This window comes from Pyrgilauda ruficollis, unplaced genomic scaffold (genome assembly GCF_017590135.1).
Source record: "Pyrgilauda ruficollis isolate IOZ18807 unplaced genomic scaffold, ASM1759013v1 scaffold37, whole genome shotgun sequence".
In the NCBI taxonomy this organism is placed as follows: Eukaryota; Metazoa; Chordata; class Aves; order Passeriformes; family Passeridae; genus Pyrgilauda; species Pyrgilauda ruficollis.
The window spans coordinates 373910-392784 of NW_024525156.1; the positions used below are offsets into that span (position 1 = coordinate 373910).

Below are 18875 nucleotides of genomic sequence, written 5' to 3' on the forward strand. Positions count from 1 at the left end.
AGTTTAAAAGGAGTTAGTAACATTTTATTTTTTCAAAGTTCCAGAACCCATGCAAAAACCACATGAAGGACCTGGAGAGATGGGGAAGCCTGTGGTCATTCCAAAAGAGGAGCAAGAGAAAATGAAAGAAATGTTTAAAATAAATCAATTTAATTTAATGGCAAGTGAAATGATTGCACTCAACAGATCTTTACCTGATGTCAGGTTAGAAGGGTAAGTACTTTATGTTGTATTAAAAATGTACTCTCTTTAAATGAAGATTGTGTGAAGACTAATTCAAAACAACAGTACAGGTCTCTAAGATATTACCGTTCAAGCAAACAGTTGGAGAATTTCCTGTTTATAAGATACTTATTAGTAAAATAAGATGGACCAGCAGAGACCAGTTTTCTTCAGTGTTATTTAACTTTGAATCTGATTACAAGTATGAAGCCTGTTCAGGGAATAGAAATTAATTTGGCTGAAGGAAAGTTAACTTAAGAATCAGCATTTCAGGAAAAAATCACTTGTTTGAAAAATTCATGCATTGCTTGTAATGAGGCAGACTAAAATCCTACCTTATATAAAATAAAAGAGATTGGGTGATGAGAGAAATACTTCAAAAATTTTCTTACCTAATGAAATGTGCAAAAGCTCATTTAGATTGCATTATAATGTTTTCTAATATCCATCTGGTTTGGTTTTGATCTTGCCTCTAGAATATTGATCCATTCAGAGCTATTTGAGTCATAAGTAATTAAAAAGAAAATTGTAGCCTTGTTTTAAAAAATAAGATTGCTTTACTCTCCTGGGACTATGATAAGATAGATGATGACTCCCCCCACCTCAACCCTTCTTCTTTATGAAAGGGGCATTCAGGTTGAATAAAACTTATGAAACAAAATTTTCCTAATTATCTACATTATCTTTTGCAAGAATAATTTCTTTAGAAGCTCTGCTTTGCTGCTTTATATACAATGCCTAGCTCCTGGATGAATTGTTTTTATCTCCTCTGTCAGAAGATAATATTAGCAGAGTGAGATGAAGTTCTTACTGCTTTTCATTTTTAATGAGTGCTAAAGAACTGGTTTGTAGGTGCCTTCATCTGTTGTGATGAAAGTGATTCTGTGAGTTCCTGGTAGGGCTGATGTTCTTGATGCATTGCTGGTGTTCCTAATAATGAAGGCATATTTTTCAAAATACGATTTCACAAGATTGAAATAATGTATTTTAATTTTTAATCAATTTTCAAATATGAAAACATGCATTTGAGGCTCTAAAAAGTTGACTTAATCGTAACCTTTGTGAGGTCTAGACTTTGAATTAGACAAAAATGGAAAAAGAAATTGTTATAAACTATTAAAACATTTTTACCTAGGCATCACTCAAATTTGCAGGCAATTGAAAATGCTATTTCAAAATCCAGTTTAGCTAAATAGAAATTTTTGTCTTTCACATTTGGCTATGCTTTGCATTTACTGTGTTTCACAGTGAGACATATGCTGTAAGTTTTGTAGTGTTGCATTTGCTTCTTTTTTCCATTTTTTCTGGATACAATACTCTCACTATACTCTGTCTGTGAAAGTAGAATCTTAGTATAAAATTTTAGTATAGTCTCAGGACAGAGTTGGTTTTTTTTCTGTTCTTGTAATTTCCTGTCAAAATTTTAACATTTAAGTGTGTATGCATTTTTCGTAGCTTTTGAGAGAAAAACCCTTCCCAAAAATCTCTTACATTTGTCATCTTTTCAACGTGTACTTTATAAGGTCATGGTAATTAAGAAATCATGGAGAATGTTAATATTTCTGTGTCAAATTTGAGAACAATACTGTATTTACAACAAGGATGTCTTAATCTGTATGTGTGGATCAGTATTACTTTTCAAGAACATTGTAACCATTTTCAGAATTGTGAACACTATAAATACACTCTGATGTTGTGTGTATGTCTGATGCAACAATTTATCTGATTAGTCAAAATACTCCAAAGTCAGAAACACTCTGTGCTCCATTAGTGGAATTACTTCTGTTATAATTTGTTCTATCTATGTCCCTGGTAATATGGAAATAGTTTGTGGAGAAGGAGAATGGGTAATTTTTAGTCATTCCTTACCACATTTATGTGCCTACAGCACATCTGCCAGTAGCACTTTCAATCAAGGTTTTGAAAAAGCAGGATGTGTTCAAAGGCACGCTTAGCTGTTCAACCATGTAATTATTTTCTTCACAAGTTTTGTGGGTTGCTTCCTTTAATGTGGTGTGGCGGGAAGAAGTGATTATTTCAAGTCCTCTAATTCTCCAGCATGTCAGTTTTTCTGAAGTACAGAAGCCTGCAGAGGTTTTGCCTAGCGGTTAATCATTGGAAAGCTGGTGGAATTAAGAGTGCCAGGACCAATTTGCCACATGTATTTAATGGAAATGGCGTGACATGTCAGCTGGAGAGCAGTTTTTGAAGTAGACTGCTTCATACTTCAATTAATTTCTAGTTCTGCCAAACCCCTAAACACCTGTGCAAAAACAAGTATGTTGGTCCTGGAGTGCTTGTAGGTTAATCTCACATCACTCTGGACACCCTGTTTCTGTTTTGGCCAAGAAATTTTGTTCCCTTACTAGAAGAACAAAAATATGAGCTCTTTAATAACTTCTAGGCACTTCTCCAGCTAAAGGAACTCCTCAGTACAAGACATCTACAGAACCTGGCATCTCTCTTCTGCCAAGTGTGCCCCAGTTGTATTTACAGGTTTATATCTATTTTTATTATTTGGCACAAAATTACTGATGCACACACCTATAAAATCATTGACATGTTCCTGAATTGCTGGTCACTTTGTGTCTGCAACCAGGAGCATTGCTCTACTTCTCTTTATTCCAGCTGAGTGTGATTTGCTCAAAAGAAAAAGCTAAATCAGAAATTTTTTTAGCCTGGATACTTCCCTGAATCTGGACTGGGACTTGTTAGTTTAACAAACTAATATGATGAACAAGGCTACAACCTCTGGAGGAAAGTTGTTGCAGGGGAAGAAGCAGCTGTGCATACCAGATTGGTTTTAAGTTGTTAATAGAATTATTCTTGCAAGCATGTCTTATTCTAGCCTGTGAATCAATCATCAAAGTGGGAGTTGATTCACAGTTGCCAGGAAAATATGCAGCTGTGGGCTTGACATGACAGCAAAGAGTAAAAGATGGATGATCAGGAACACTGGTGTCTTGCCTTGATTTTGCTGAAGATGAGGGAGGCAATGAATAAAATAGATGCCAGTGAGTAAAGTATATGTTCAGCTGTGCCTGTGTGCCTTAGATTGGTGTTCAGGCTGGAAAGTAGAGGGGCTGGAAGCATGAAATTTGCACATGTTGTATGACTTGGTTTGGCTCTCAGTGCTGTTGGAGGTGACTTCAGAGACTGCTTTGCAAAATGAAGAATGAGTATTGTGTTCTAAGGCTGAGCTTTCCAGCCTGAATTCATTAGTTAGCAATTTGTGGAATATATAAAACTTTTAAGTAGACACTTGTTCCCTGTTGTGAGTGTTTAAACCAAATTCTGAGATTTTTTCTTGAAAAGAGAAAGAAGCTGCTCAAAACACTTTTTTTTTCCAGCCACAAGCAATCAAGTCTTCAAACAATGAAGGCATAGCTGTGACAGAATGATTTTGTGTTCATGTAGGCTCTGGTCTCCACTGGAGCTTGTGGTGCAGTGCTAGCAGGGTGTTACATTTGCAGACTGATATTTCTTGGAATGGTGATGGGCTTTCCCAAACAGACCTGCAGCAAGCAGGAGTATCCACGCTCCTTGCTGATCCCTCAGCAACCCTTTTTCCAAGGCTACAGGTTCTAGACAATTTGGCATAAAAGATCTTCATTTTCCTTTTTTCCAGTTGGTATGATTTTGACAGAATTAAGGTATGAGACGTCCTATTTTACCTCAGTTAGTTCTGCATAGAGTCTGGATCTTTTAACTATCATTTTCTCAAACTGTCTGTGCTCAGGAAGGTAGGTGTGCTGGTATTTTAAGTGCTATAAATCATGTCAAGGTGTAATCAGAGTTTTTAGCCAGATGACCCTACATATTTTGAGTCAACTGTGTTTAAATCCATACAAATTACAATTTCAGCCACTTCATGGAAAAAAGAGAGGTGCATATTTCTGAGATCTTCGTGTTTAACTGGTACATTAATGTTGTCAGATTGTTATTATTGAAGGGGTTTTTTCTGGATCAAACTACCTTTCTCAGTTCCTGCTGCCAAGCTTGCTTCCACAACTGTGAGAAAGTAGACAGTTTTCCAAGTTAAAAGCCATTCTTCTATGCTACATGTATGTTGTGGAGTTTATGACAATTATGCTGGTCTTCTCTCTGAGTAAATCTAGTAAAATAGTGATTCTGACTGATTCTGTCATATCTTTGGTTAGAAAGAACAGAATTTAGATTTCAGCACTGTTAATTAGATGATACCATATAATTTTTTTCAGTTACCACAATGTGGTTTTCACATCTGTGCTTTAAAAATGTAATGTTGATTTTAAGTATGATGTATGCACTTGAGAATATACTGGAATTATATTCAGAATTTTAGCTTCTCAAAGCAAATTTATTTGCTCTATACTTTAGGATACTATAGTTGAATCGAAATATAACACATCCATAAAATTAACACAATCTCAGTGTGAGGAAAATAGCTTGAGTAGAACTATTCATATTAAAACAAATGAAGGCACACATGCAAGAGTGTAGTCTTGGGACTCAAGTGTGATATTTCATGGGTTTTTTAAAAGACAGCACTCAAGGTATTTGCTTCTATATGAGGCTTGTAAAAGTGTGCTCTCTACTTAGTTATTTAATTTAGAAGAATAGCTAAGGGGTAGTTTTATACTACATATAATTTGGTATAAATTTGGACTGCAGATGAAAGACGTTTTGTCCTCACTTCTGTTGATACTAAGCTGATGATTGTGTGACCTGGATGTTCACTGACACCAAAAAGTGGAAAAAAGTATACTTTGTTGATTCAGCAAACTGAAGCAACACACCCAGCAGCCATATGACTACCAGATCTGGTGGAAAGAAGGGGATGGGACATAACTGTCATGGCAAAAGGTGGGTTTATTGCTTTTGGCAGCAGCCCACAGTTTCACTGGATTATGTGGAATGTGGTGGGGAGAAAAGCTTTTTTATAGAACCTGAGCACTAATATCCACATGAGGCCATGGGGATTTAAGCTCCATAAATTGTGATATACTTTGTGAACTTCGGGTAATCATTTAGGTCTAGTCATAATAATGTAAAGACAATAAAAAATGAGCAAAGTTGTCAACATAAGTGGTGGAAGACTCAGGAGCTTTTGACTTAAGCTAGAAATCCAGGCTGTTAATTAACTTGGCATCTGTAGAGAAATCTGCTGACCTCATCACCAGCAGTGTAACTTTCAGCCATGTCATGGAAGTCTGAAAGCATGTGAGGTATTAAAGACTTTACCGTTCTTTCAGGCAGGAATGTTTTTTCATCTGGCTTTTGCGGTGCCTATAGCTTGTTACTGGCCCCTTGCAGAATCAATGTTTGGAATTGTTCTTGTTCACATTGATTTAGTGAGTTAGCTGAAAGAAATTCCCTATAAGCTTTTTCCCTAGAGAAAGCTTAGAGGGGAAAAAATAGCGTTAAAAATCAGCTTACCTCCTGTAAACTGTTTTGTTGGGGGTTTTTTTGGTGGTGGGAGGGGGTTACACTATACACACTCACACACAGATGTATATACATACATATATATATATATATATGTATATTCAGATGTATATGTGCACAAACTCTTGGCAGTCTGACTCTTAATTGCAATATTCTTATTCATGCTCATCCATTTTGGATGAGCTACCATATCCTGAAATTTATTCAGATTGTTAGTTTAGGTATGGAAAATAATTGGTCTAGAGATCTAGGTTCAATTTCAGTCTCTGAGGACAGAATTGGTTTTACTTCTGTCAAGAGATGCTTTTTTGTGATTGCTTTCAGGATAAGGAAAATAGTCAACTGCAGCTACTATTATTTTTGTGAAGTTCTGCTTGAATTCTGTAACCACAATGGTTTTAAGAACCATTTTGGATTTTGTTTTCAGGGTTTAAGAAGATTTCTACTTGACTCATGAGATAATGCGACCTTTCTTATATCCAAATCTTTGAGATCAGAAGAAAGGAAAATTTCATACTCTTGATGTCAGGTAAATTATGTAATACTATTGAAGGCAGATATTAAGCAGGCTGCGTTGAAATGTTTAAATAAGGATAAGGGATTTGCCTGCATCCAGGGCACCTGTTCAGAAAGAAAAATTGAAGTTGTGATATGAATTACAGAAAAGAAAGCCTCTTCCTAAAATGAATTTTTCTGATTTGATTGGAAGAAGCAGATTCAGGGTAGTGTGAAGTTTTGTTGCAACCTTATCTGCAGTGCTTTCTCTTTGTTCAGTTGCAAGTTAAAGCCATGGTGGTATGCAAAATCTGAACAGTGAAATGTGGTTTGGCATGTTACAGCAGCTAGTGATCCCATATCTCTCAGAATAATTGCTTTTAGTCCTTTTAGCTGCATTGCTTCTATATGAAAATCACATCTTTATCCAGCTTGATTGTCTTCAATTTAGGAGCTTGGAGTGTTCTTAAAATTTATGGAAAAAGCAGATTTATTAGCACCCCCTCTTAAATGATATTATGAGGCTGCTGCTTATACTCTGTGATCTTTGGGTGGGTCCCTTCCAACTAAGCACACTCTGTGATTCTGTGATCCAGGAAAGACTAAGTCAGTGTTTACCAGAAAAACACCATGTGACTTGAGTCCTGGTGGTTCTTGGTGTAGTAGATTTTCTCTGACACCCTGCTACAGGGCGTACTCCCTTGATGGAAATATAGGTCAGTCTCAGCAGCTTCAGGGTGACTCTCAGAGTCTTATTTCAAAACTTGTTTTCACCTGGATTTAAGGAGAGAGGAGGTTTCTTGTTGGGCATAGCTGTGCCTCAGCTCTGTAACATTAACTTTATTGCAGGCTATAACTTAAAGCATATGAGCAGGAAACAATGGAATACTGACATTTTATAGCACTGCAGCGATATTCATCACATATCAGTAATTAAACCTGAAGTTTCATGAGGGGAGTTCAGATTTTCTGATTTTGTTTTCTATCGATCTGGAATTAACTTTTGTAACCTCAAAGGAAAATAAATGTGTGTTTTCAAGTCAAAGGATACTGATGCTTACTTTCCAGAGACTCTCAATGTATTTTAATACTGAAATGTGAGTTGTTTGTACTGCATCAGTAATATTAAACAAATTTATTACAGAGGCTGTGCTGTGTAGTATTTCCTCAATACTTCAGCTCTAACCTGATTTTCAGCAAGACTTGGATTATTCCTATGTGTCATTGTCAAATTTAAGTCCTGAGATGCAGTTTATTTATAACTGCAGTTTTTATTTATAACTGTTGCTTGTAGCATCCAAGATGAAAGATTGTATTAAATTTGTAAGATGACTATACATGCTTCCCTTCCTGCCCCAATCTGTTGCTAGTTCAGCTTTCAAAAATGCATTGGCACTGTGTTACCATACTGCACGTATGAGCACCAATCTGAGCTCCACTGGGATTTCCCAGCTGAGCTGCTCAGTGCACAGGAGACACTTCTACTTGTGTTCCATCTCTGTCCTTTATCAGAGTGCTCTGGGCTGTGTGCACTGGGCTAGAAAACAAGGATTGCATACATGTTTTACTCCTGTTAATGTTTTTGAGCCGCTGTAAATTATTGCTCATGGCTTGTTCCTTTGAAAAGCTGGTGGAATATGGGAATAAAACTGGAAACAAGTAGAGCAGATCATAGCTCAGGTAGTGTCTGACTCTGTTAATTTTCATTATTAGGTATTAAGTATCAGTGGGCTTGTTTTGAACAACCTATATTAAAGAACAAATTCCAATGTGTATCTTGTTCTCTCATTTCTCCTCTGTGGAGAACAACATGTCGGGAGCATCAGAAGGGGTAGAAACCTGCCCTATAGTACCTTAGAAATTTAGCATTTATTTCTAATGCAGACTATAATTATGCCCTCATCTTTCTAGAAAATGACCTAAAATTTATTTCATATTTTCCCTTAGTGAACAAAGTTTTCCTCATTGTCTCACTGCATGAGCATTATAGTAGTGTCTTTCTGATTTCCTACAAGACCTCTTCCCTGCTTGTAGCTTTGTTTGGGATGTGATGTTTTTTAGTCTATGAAAAGGTATTTAAGAGCTATCCTAATAGTAAATCCATGTTTTTTGCTTTCAGAAATGATTTAGTATGTGTTTGAAGGGTGTGCAGAGATCACTACTAACATTGTAAATATATGACTTTCAAGATTTGCCAACATTACGCACGTAGCACTCAATCTTGGGTTTAAGGAATAATTTCTAAGTAAATTGATCCATGAATGCAATTTTAAAATATTGATAAAATGTCAAGTGCTATTCTGTAATAAGATGGCTGCACAGTTGCAGAGTTTTTCTAATGTCATATTTGGAATATTTATCAAAGACCCAACAGTAAAATGGGAGAGGCAGCATGAGGCCAGCACGGGTGTTTTCCCAAGTTTCTGGAGTCTCTGCATGCCTGGCTGTGGCTAGGTGGGTAGCTTTTTTATCTCTGAGTTGGACAATGAGGAGATCAGATGGGTATCAGAAGAACTTCACCTTCTGATGAATTCAATTGAAGCATCTTGTAGGATTGTATGGTAGATTTCTTCTGCCCTTGCAGTGGTGAAGTACATTTGTTCCCTTATTCCCTCTTTGGTGTGAGAGAAGAGAGGCTTCCAGTTCTGTCACATGTGGAGAAGAATTGAGTGTGTATGGTTGTGATGTTGTAGAAAGTGCAAAAGTTGTCTTCTTTGCCTGCAAGTTTGTGCTGAAGCAACAATTAAACTCTGAGATTTAATGGCTTAATTTTATTTGGACATAATTGCCTTACTTGTTGTCTCTTCTGGTTATTTTTGTAATGTCTCCTGTGCACTATTTGTACTCTGGGTTGAAAGAGAATGTAGGAAAGCAGTCTATTCAGAGGCTCTTCAGTTGCATTTGAAGTAGCATCAGGGAATTTTCAAGTGGTTATACTTAGCCCATTGAATAAAATTCTCTCAGGTTTTTTTCCTGAACATCTTCCCATGTAAAACCTGCAAAGCTTCTATGAAAGATTCAACTTATGGCTCCACAAAGAGTCACAATAATGGACAAGCAAAACAAAACTCATAGTAGCTTTTAGCCTTTCATTTAAAAAGCTTTTGTAATGGACTTAAAACTTTGGATTCTGGCTACAGATTGTCAAGGACAACAACATGTATTTATTTTACTGTCATTGGCCTCCTTTAGCAGTGCTATAGATAAATGCTAGGATTGGTCCACCTTTCTTTGCTTATAGTTCATTAAATTTGATTTCAAGTTATAAAATATTCTGGCTTCTAACACTGCCCTGTGTTCTTGGGGAGATGTGGACTAACTATGTAGCTGTAATGAACTGGGCCAAACTATTCTCACAGAATCATAGAATCATGGAACAGTATGGTTTGGGTTGAAAGGAACCTTAAAGACCATCTAGTTCCAACCCCTCTGCTGTGGACAGGGACACTTTCTCCTAGACTGGATTGCTGAAAGTCCCATCCAGCCTGTGTGTGAGCACTTTCCAGGGTCATCCACAACCTGGGCAGCATGTTCCAGTTGTCTCATCAGCCTCACAGTAAAGGATTTATTCCTATTATCTAATTTAAACTGACCCTATTTCAGTTTAAAGACATTGTCCCTTGTCATGTCATTCCAGACCCCAGTAAGATGTCCCTCTCCAGTTCATTTATATCCCCTTTGGTCCTGGGAGGTGCTATAAAGTCTCTCCAGAGCCTTCTCTTCTCCAGGCTGAACAACCCCAGCTCTCTCAGCCTCTCTGCATAGGAGAGGTGTCCTCAGACATCTTTGTGGCTTTTCTCTGGACTTGCTTCAACAAGTGCATGTCCTTCTTATGTTGAAGGCCCCAGACCAGAATGCAGTACTCAATATTCTGAATATATGATGCAATATTGCAAAAAGATGAAATTCTGTGAAGAGTAAGTGCAAGAATCCTACAAAGGTCAGAGCAGAGTCATGTCTTTATAGTGGTGTTTTTGTAAAACAGCTTTAAAAAGCCTAATCTTAATTAATTAAACGGAATTAAATTATTTAATTTAATTAATAAAATAATAAGTAAATTATTAAATAAGTTTTAATTATTAAATAATTAAACTTAATTATTTTTTCTCACATCTGATTTGGATGTGAGGAAATTTAAAATCTTTGATAATTTTAATTCTATTTCATATGTAATTTTTCACTTTATTTCTGTTGTGGTTTGACTCCAGCCAGCAACTAAGCCCCATGCAGCCACCTGCTCACTGCCCCCACAGTGGGAGAGAATCAGAAGGGTAGAAGTGAAAAAAACTTTAGGATTGAGATATTCAGTTTAATCAGGAAAGCAAAAGCCACACACGCAAGGAATTCATGCACCACTGCCCATGGGCAGGCAGGTGTTCAGTCACCTCCAGGAAAGCAGGGCTCCATCACCTGTAACAGTGACTTGGGAAGACAAACATCATTACTCTGTATTTTAACAATCTGCGCTATTTTTTTCTGTCTCTGTTTGTATTTAAAATATATGATGTTTTTGGGGAGTTTCCACAACCTAAATAATATATGGAGTCACATTAGCTGAGAGTTTGCATAATCTACAGTGAATGCTGTAGATTAAAGGAAGGATGATGCATTCCATGAGGAGCAGACATTCTCAGCTGCTGTTTGGAGTCTTCACTATATTACTGGGGATGGTATGCCTTCCTAATGTTATGCACTCAATTTTAAAACAGTTTGAGGCATGATCCAACAAAAGGAACATAATGTATTAGTAGCTCATTAAAATTCAAATTGTCCTTAATTCATAGCCTGTGTGTCATTCCCCTCATGGTTTTATTCTGCTTCTAATGTTGCATAACTTGGTTGAAGCTAATGCTTTATTTTAAATTCTATAGTACTCCTTTCTGGGGTAATTTGTTTTCAAATGAAAGACAAAAGAATTCTTAATTTAAATGTTTGTTAATAGAAAAAACATGAGGTTTCCTTAGAAGGCTAATGTCTAATCATGGGCATCAAGTGTTCTATTTTATCTGTCTTATGTTCTGCAGCAATATATTCCTGGGGCAGAAGGAGTTACTGGTGTTTTCAAAATTAAAAACAGGAGGCTTTATTTGTATGTATTCATAGCAATTTGTACAGATATAGCTAAAAGGTGTATATACAGAAGGGCAAGTAAAAGGAATATTAAAAACCAGGTCTCATAATTTCAACCCTTTCATTTGTCTTGCCTGCATCAATGAGTCCAGAATAATTTCATACCAAGCACTTTGTTAAGAATAGCATTCAAAGGTGCCCGGCCAGTTTTGTTATGAAACCACCCCTGTGTTACTGCTGGCAGCCTTTCACGTGTTGGCAAACAAGTGCCATGGGTTAAACCCAGCCAGCAGCCAAGTGCCAGCGTGGGATCACTCCTGAACTGTTACCCCGGGAAGGGCTGACCCCTGGGAGTGAGAATGGACACGTTTCATTTTGGCAAGCTGGAGATTCACCTGCAGGACAGAGCAGGAGGAATGCCTTGCAGCTGGGAGGAGGGTCCCCAAAAAATTCCTGTAAGCCTTCCTGTTAGTGCTAAGAAGTTCCCCCTCAAGGACAGATCTCAAATGTTTTGATATATTTATACTTCAGACAGTGCAATGCTGTGTAAACATTGTAGCCCTGATCACTTGGCTGATGTTTATACCAGCTCATTGATATGAGCTCAGTAAAATAAAATCTTCTGTAAAACCATAATAATGAAAGGTAAGGCTGAAGATGAGAGATTTCATACTACAATAGTAGATCCTGTGCCTATCTCAGCATGATATTCTTTGTGAATGACACATTGTTACTGCTTTTCATAGAGAACTGCTAACAGGCTTCTCTCAACTTTTTTACAAATATTCTTCTAAAAAGTAGAGGAGCAATTGGTGGACTTGTATTACTATTGTAGCTGAAGTTCTACAATCAGAAACTTATTTTCTGGTCTAGGGAGCAGTGCAGCAGAAGGAATAAAACATTTTGGGTTTAAAGTAGCAAAGTAGACTGAACAAATGACAAACATGGGGATACAATTATTTGGCTTATGATTGAATTTTACATCTGAAATTCATATTTTTTTGTGAAAAGCTATTTTATTTTTCAAGGTATAGTAAAGAAGTAGCTTTTTCAGTTGCCATGCTTTGCAAGTTGTTTTTGGTTTTTTGGTTTTTTTTTAACATGTGAAATGAATCAGGATAACATAGGGATATACGGAAGCTTTCCATAAAGATTTTATAATGTGTGATGAATAATTAAATTTGGCATACTTGTATAATAAGTAGGCATAATATTGAAGGCAGATAGTGCCTGATCCAACTGCTTCAATTCTCAGAAATGGTTTCACAGAAGCCCTTCCAGTCATTTCTTCATTTGCACCTGGACTTACTGATCCCTTCTGAGATGTCTGTGCGTGCTGGGCTTTTGTCACCAGCTCAGAGCTGAACTGCTGGTTTGCTGTGAGAGCTGCTCTGAGAAGAGCTCTGGCTAAATGAGTTATCCAGCTAATAAAATACTGATGTTGGGAGCCCAGTTCTGGCTGGCATTCCTTGTGTCGCTGTTTGGCATGGTGATGGATGCTGACACCATGATCCTGTTGTATTGGCAGGCTGCTCCTTAAGCATGGCTTTTGGATATTTAGGGTAGAGGATATGCACTCTGTGCTTCTCAAGCCCTTGGACAGTTCTGCTGTTAGGATAGTCATGAATACTTGTTAAGGTATTGTAGCATTTAGATCAGGTTACATTACAGTGAACTGACTCAACAATTTGGGATCTAATAAAAGCTTTTTTGTTGGAATGGAGCTGCATTGAATATGATTCTTTTTCCACCCCGGTCTTTTCCTTTTGTTTGAGATCTGCATATATCTCTTTAATTTGGATTCTTAAAGGATTAATAACATCAAATCTTACATAAGTAACTGTGTAATTGTTAAATGTGCAGGAGGAGAAGATCTGTGCAGAGAACACTTACAGTAGTGTGGTTATTATTTAGAGCAGAATTGGAATTTTTTCAGAACTGTGATCAGTACTTTGTGTACAGTGTATTGATTTTTCTAGAAGATAATGAAAACGTAATTTGTTTCAAAATAGCATTGCAGAATGTAAAAATTTTGGCTGCGTGTGGGGTTACTTGAAGTGTATGTCATAGTTTACATAAATGCTCTATATATGCTGTTAGGAGAGCTAAACTTATGATTTTCCATGCTAACTTTGGAAAGTGAATATAATTCTCTTGTAATTTGGTGAACTTTATAGCACTTTGAGCATGTATAAAGTATGTATTTTGTGCTCCTTTGTCACACTCTGCATAAAATTGATATATCCGGGATGTTAGTATCGATCCTCAAGAGGGAAGCCTCAGACTTGCAGCTCTAACTGAAGGCTTGACCTTTACAAATACCTGCTTTGGTTTGGTTTACAGGTGTAAAACGAAGGTGTATGCAGACAACCTTCCCACGACGAGCGTAGTCATCGTGTTCCACAACGAGGCCTGGAGCACGCTGCTGCGGACGGTGCACAGCGTGATCAATCGCTCCCCACGGCACATGCTGCAGGAGATCGTCCTCGTCGATGACGCCAGTGAGAGAGGTGAGCAGAGCGTCGGTGCCCAACCTGCTGCTCGTTGTCTCGGGATCTCCTCCGGTCAAGATGATCCCGAGGAGTGTTAAAAAGTCTTTTTTCCCTAACCCAGCTGTCAAAGGATAGATCAGAAGTCTTCGGCTCACGTTCTCAAAGTTGTTTATTATTTTTTGTCTAAAACATTTTCTGTCTGGCCTGCCAAGGTCTGTTCTGCAAGTCGGTCTGAGGCACGCTCTGCCCGCTCACAGGGCTGGTGTTGTGTTTTATACTATGACCTACATATTTGATATTTACAGTTGTGTCCCAATACCTATCACCTATGTTAGACAGTGACTTTCTACTCTACACCCATCCCAAAGTGCCACCATCACCAAGAAGATGGAGGCTAAGAAGAAAGACAGGACAACGCCCAAATCCCTCCATCTTCCCCCTTAGACCCCCATAGTAAAATTCTTCAAAATTTCACCTTTGACCCTGTGACAACTACTGTTATGCTACTTAAACTTTTGTGACTTGTAGTTCTTCATATAAAGTTGGTAATTTGCTTCATGGGTTAAGATCGAATTCCCATGTGTCTTTGTCTTCCTGCCAGGGTCTCTGAGCCCCTGCCAGGATTTTGAACCATCCAAGGCATCCAGAGGGATGTCCTGGGTTCTGACAGTTGTGTTTTGAAAACTGAAGCTGACTTGATGTGGGCTTAACCCTCTTCAGCAGAACACAGCGCCCGGGGCAGGAGAAGGCAGAGGGAGCAGCGCCCATTTTGGAATACAGATGGATCATTCTGCACTGAAAGCTGGTGTAACTTCATCTGTCTGCTTACTTTTTTGTTGGCAGCATGGACTTTGTGTTTTGATACAGTTTTAGTGTTTTGCGTTTAGAATTTGATCACATTCATACAGCTTGAGGGCGTTTAATACTTGAATCACTTGGTGAACAATAGCAAAGGCAGCTCTATTTGTTGCACGCTTTTAAATTTGCTGTCACCGTTAGGCTCGGTGTTCAGAGGGATCAATTTTGATTATTCCATTCATGGGAAGCTAAAATTCAGTTTCCGTGCTGCAATAGGTTCGATTTCTTAAAAAATAATGCTTCAATGAAAACTCCATGCTACAGAATGACACTTGCTATGCGTAATAAGCAAAACTTGAAGCTGATTTTTTTGGAAATATAGTAATATTATTTTGTTTTTAATCTTCATAGTATTTTTAATTGCAATATATTAGAAATAAAAATAATATTCTGTATAATCCTTAACATTTAATTTTAGTTAATAGTTGATATTTGGCTTGTTCTTTACTTAGTATTTCTTGATGGTATGGGTTATGAAGTACTTTTTTCCTTGTGTTGGCAAGAGGAGGTGAGAGGGTAGTACAGGTTTACTAAATAAAACATGTCTATACTTTTATATTGATCCACCTTTTTTTTCCTCTATTTTGAAAGTTTTCTACTGGAACCAATGTAGTAGGCCATTAGAACAAAAGTCTTGACACAGTCACCAATTGTAGGCTGTATCAGAAAGAATTTCCATGTGTAAGTCATAGAAGGGTTTTACAGCATGCTGACATCTCAGCCTGTTGCTTCTCATTCTAGTGATGCAAAATTCATGTTTTGCTGCCTATGGTAATTCCAGCCTCAGAGTAAGTTGTCTGACTGTTGTCCAGGTGACAAGATCTGCCCAAGAGCTGTGTGTATGAAGAGAGGTGCTGGATTTGCCCCAAGTAGCTCTATGATACGCGGGTTACAGTGTAAGGGGAGGGTTTACGATAGGAGCTTACAGTGGTTAAGGGGAACTTTTGTAGCTGAAGAGCTACAAGTGGATTTTTGCTCTGTCACCAAGGTGGTAGCAAGCATACTGAGCTGCCCCTTGAGGTTGTGTGTGTGTGCATGATGCCTGGCTGGTCGGCTGGGTCGGTGTGGGGCACAGCTGCCTGTGGAGCATGGACAGATCCCATCTGCCAGCTGAGCTCGCTCCGCTCGGCTTTCCTGGGGAAGCACAGCACACGCACTCGGGCTGTGTTTGCACTTGTCTCTGCTCCTTTCCTCTCTTGGGCACCCTCACTTACTTTTGCTTTTCCTTTTTTTACCCAACTCTAAGTGCTTCAGTTAATTCCAGTGCAATTTGGAAGAAAGAACAGGAGTATTAAATACAATTACATTCCGGCAGCAGAGGAGAAATGCCTATGCAAAGTACCACAGAAACGTGTTCCAGATTAAATAAGAGGCATGATCAAATTTTGCTTTTACAAAGGCACAATATCAAATTTTTGCTTTTTGCACTTGTGGGAAATTTGTAATTATAGTTCTTGATTTGTTGTAGTTTTTAACCTTTATATAAAAATTCTACATTTTATTTATCAAAACAGTTCTTAGCACTAATTCAAATCAGTGCTAATTATTATTTGTGACAGGTCAGCTTTCAGTATGACTTAGAAATAAAGAGCAAGTTAATATTAGAATATGTAGACATAATATTACTTATGTTTTGCCTCTTCAGTTTCTGTTTTAGAAAAAAAATCAATTTCAACGTAGCAATAAGATGTCCTCACTATGAATCATAGAATTTTAGTCCACTTAAAAAAGCATGTGGCTTTCTCTAGATAAATTTTCTGTTTCTGGGTTTGGTAATAAAAACATATTAACTTAATTCCAGGCTGAAAGATAGAGCATTTCATACTTTCTTTGGTGCTGTTACTGAACCTGTTCCAGCATTTCTTTTTGAAGCCTGTGATCTTCATTTCAGATCATTTAGGCATCTTCTATTTGTTGTTATTTTCAACAATTACTGAGAGGGGTTATTTTTGTTCTGTTTTCCAAGAACTTGTTATGGTTCCATCAAGCATGTTTTTACATTGAACAAAACAGAAGGGTACGATGCCTGAAGATGTGAAGGGTTTGTGTTTGCTACTTAAGCATTCTGTTTGTGTTGAATTAAAACGGCATACTTTTCTAGAAAAATACAATGTTCAGCCTGAATTGTGTATTGAATTCTAACATCAGAGTCATTTTAATTGGAATAAAGTAAGCATTCAGTCTGCCTGAAGCACACTTTGTACCTGCTAGTGTCATGCTCTTAGAAGAATGAATTTGCATAATAGCATGCATTTATTTACACCCAAAAGAAAAACGTTGGAGAAACAAGACGTATCTGTAAAATTGTTCTCTAGTTACTGATCAGAACTGAAACTTTTGTTTTGAAGTATTGATCTTTGGTAACTAACTTGAAACAGTTAACAGGAGAAATCATGATGAGCTGGTACCTCAGACTAGGTCAGGCACCCAGTATCCAGGTGTGGCCGGCAGATTGCATCGGGATAGACACATCCACAGAGCTTAGCTACAGAGACACAGGTCAAAGCAATATGACTGCCACTAAATCCTGCCAACAATACTTACAAAAATATTCATACTTCTTAATATTCATTCTTCTTACATGTTTGCATGCTCATAAAAATGATAAACCTGTGATTTATTCTAGTTCAATAAAAAAAAAAAAAGTGTTGAAACCTAATTTTTCATTTATATTCATATCAGTGTGACTTGGTAATAGAATTGGCAAGGTATTTTTCACTAATGCACTTAGTTGACTTGAACTGAATGTATTTGCTTTTTTGTCTTCCTTAGTTCTGCTATTTCCACAGAAGATGTTCAGTCCTAGGTAAAGCTATGCACCCTTTTGACAGAGAAAAGGCTTGAAAAGAATATCCACCACAAAGAGTTATAGTTATACCTATGAAACTACATGAATTCTTAATGTTCCAAATTAGAAGTTTTGTGGAGATGTTTCGGTTTTTAAAAATACTATCAAACCTCACTCTGTTGTGAAGTATATGAAGCACTGCTAAAAAATTAGTCATTTCTAATCCTGGGTAATTTATAAGTAGCTGACTCTAATGAATAAAACCTCTCATCTCAGTGTTCAATATAGAATTTAGTATGACCAATAGGTTTGTATAAATAGTTATCTTCATGGCTTTGTCCTTTATCCTATGTTTCTTGTAGGCCAAAGTGTATTACGTTCATGAAAAGATTATTCAAATATTTGCTTTTTTTTTCTTTAAGGGAAAAAATCAAGTCTTCCTTATAAGAAACTATTACTTGTTTCCGGATGCATGACTAATCAAAAAAGCTAGTTTCATGCTACTTGAACAAAGGGAGCAATTTGTAAGGGTTGTGTATTGCTCTTAGAGAGGGTGTTCTGGAGGGAAAACAGCTGGTTAGATTGGAACATTTTACCCTACCTGCTGGTAGCAGAGGAACTTTGGAAATTTTGATGCCTGAATTATTTACTATGCTTTTATAGGGATGAGATATCAAGCTTTATCATTTCTGCATACTTTGCTGGAGCTCTACTGATATTTTAAGCACACAGTTACTGGAGGTCTTGTTTTGTTTTGTTTCTGGGAATAGTCCCTTCTGCAGTTTTGAACAAGGTGATAGTTCATAAGAATATTCTTATGGACATGGTTAAACACGAGAGAAGGTCTGTTCTTAACCTTTTTCCCTTTGTAGTGAAAACACTGCACATATCTCTGATTTTTTCTTAGAGAAAAAGAAGTTAAAAGCACTTGATAAATTGAAATTTGAAACACTTTACCGAGAAAATGTAGGTAGGACTCAAGATTTTCACGTGCATTGAGCATGACTTTCTGTAATGCAAGTTTGTCTTTTATGCAAGTTCTTGACTGGCTGCAGTTGTATTGTTGCAGTCTTTTTCTCTTCCCTCTGCCAGAATTTTACCATTCTGTTAATGCAACTATATTCAAGAACCAATGTCACAGGCCATATTAATTGATTTACATTTAAAGTGGATGGAACTACTTTAAAAGCTTATCAGTATTGCATGTGAGATGTGCAGAGAAACATATTGATTTGTGTGACTTGCTCATCAGATGGTGAGGATAGAGAGAAGTGTTGCACACTCTCTCTGTGTACATCATGTGTACATTAAAGCTATAAACATTGCCATGATACTAGTTCTTTTAAAATAGTGGCTTTGGAAAGCTACACTGTAAAGAGATGAAACTATATATGCTACAGATTCAGTTGTGATCTCTGGGTTCCACCCCAAAAGCCTTGCAAAATGTTCTGACCTGTACACTTCTTTGTACTAAGAAACATGTACTAATTTGAGTCTCTGTTCATATGCAAAATAAGAATTAA

The 18875-nt window shown here is 37.3% G+C and overlaps 1 protein-coding gene across 1 annotated transcript in view; it reads left to right on the plus strand.

Moving 5' to 3' along the window:
• GALNT1 (polypeptide N-acetylgalactosaminyltransferase 1) overlaps positions 1-18875 on the plus strand; it is a 62381-nt gene that overhangs the window by 24478 nt on the left and 19028 nt on the right. The window contains exons 3-4 of the mRNA XM_041475937.1: positions 39-213; positions 13558-13724. Of these exons, the coding sequence (XP_041331871.1) occupies positions 39-213; positions 13558-13724 (342 nt within the window). The remainder of the gene's footprint in view (positions 1-38; positions 214-13557; positions 13725-18875) is intronic.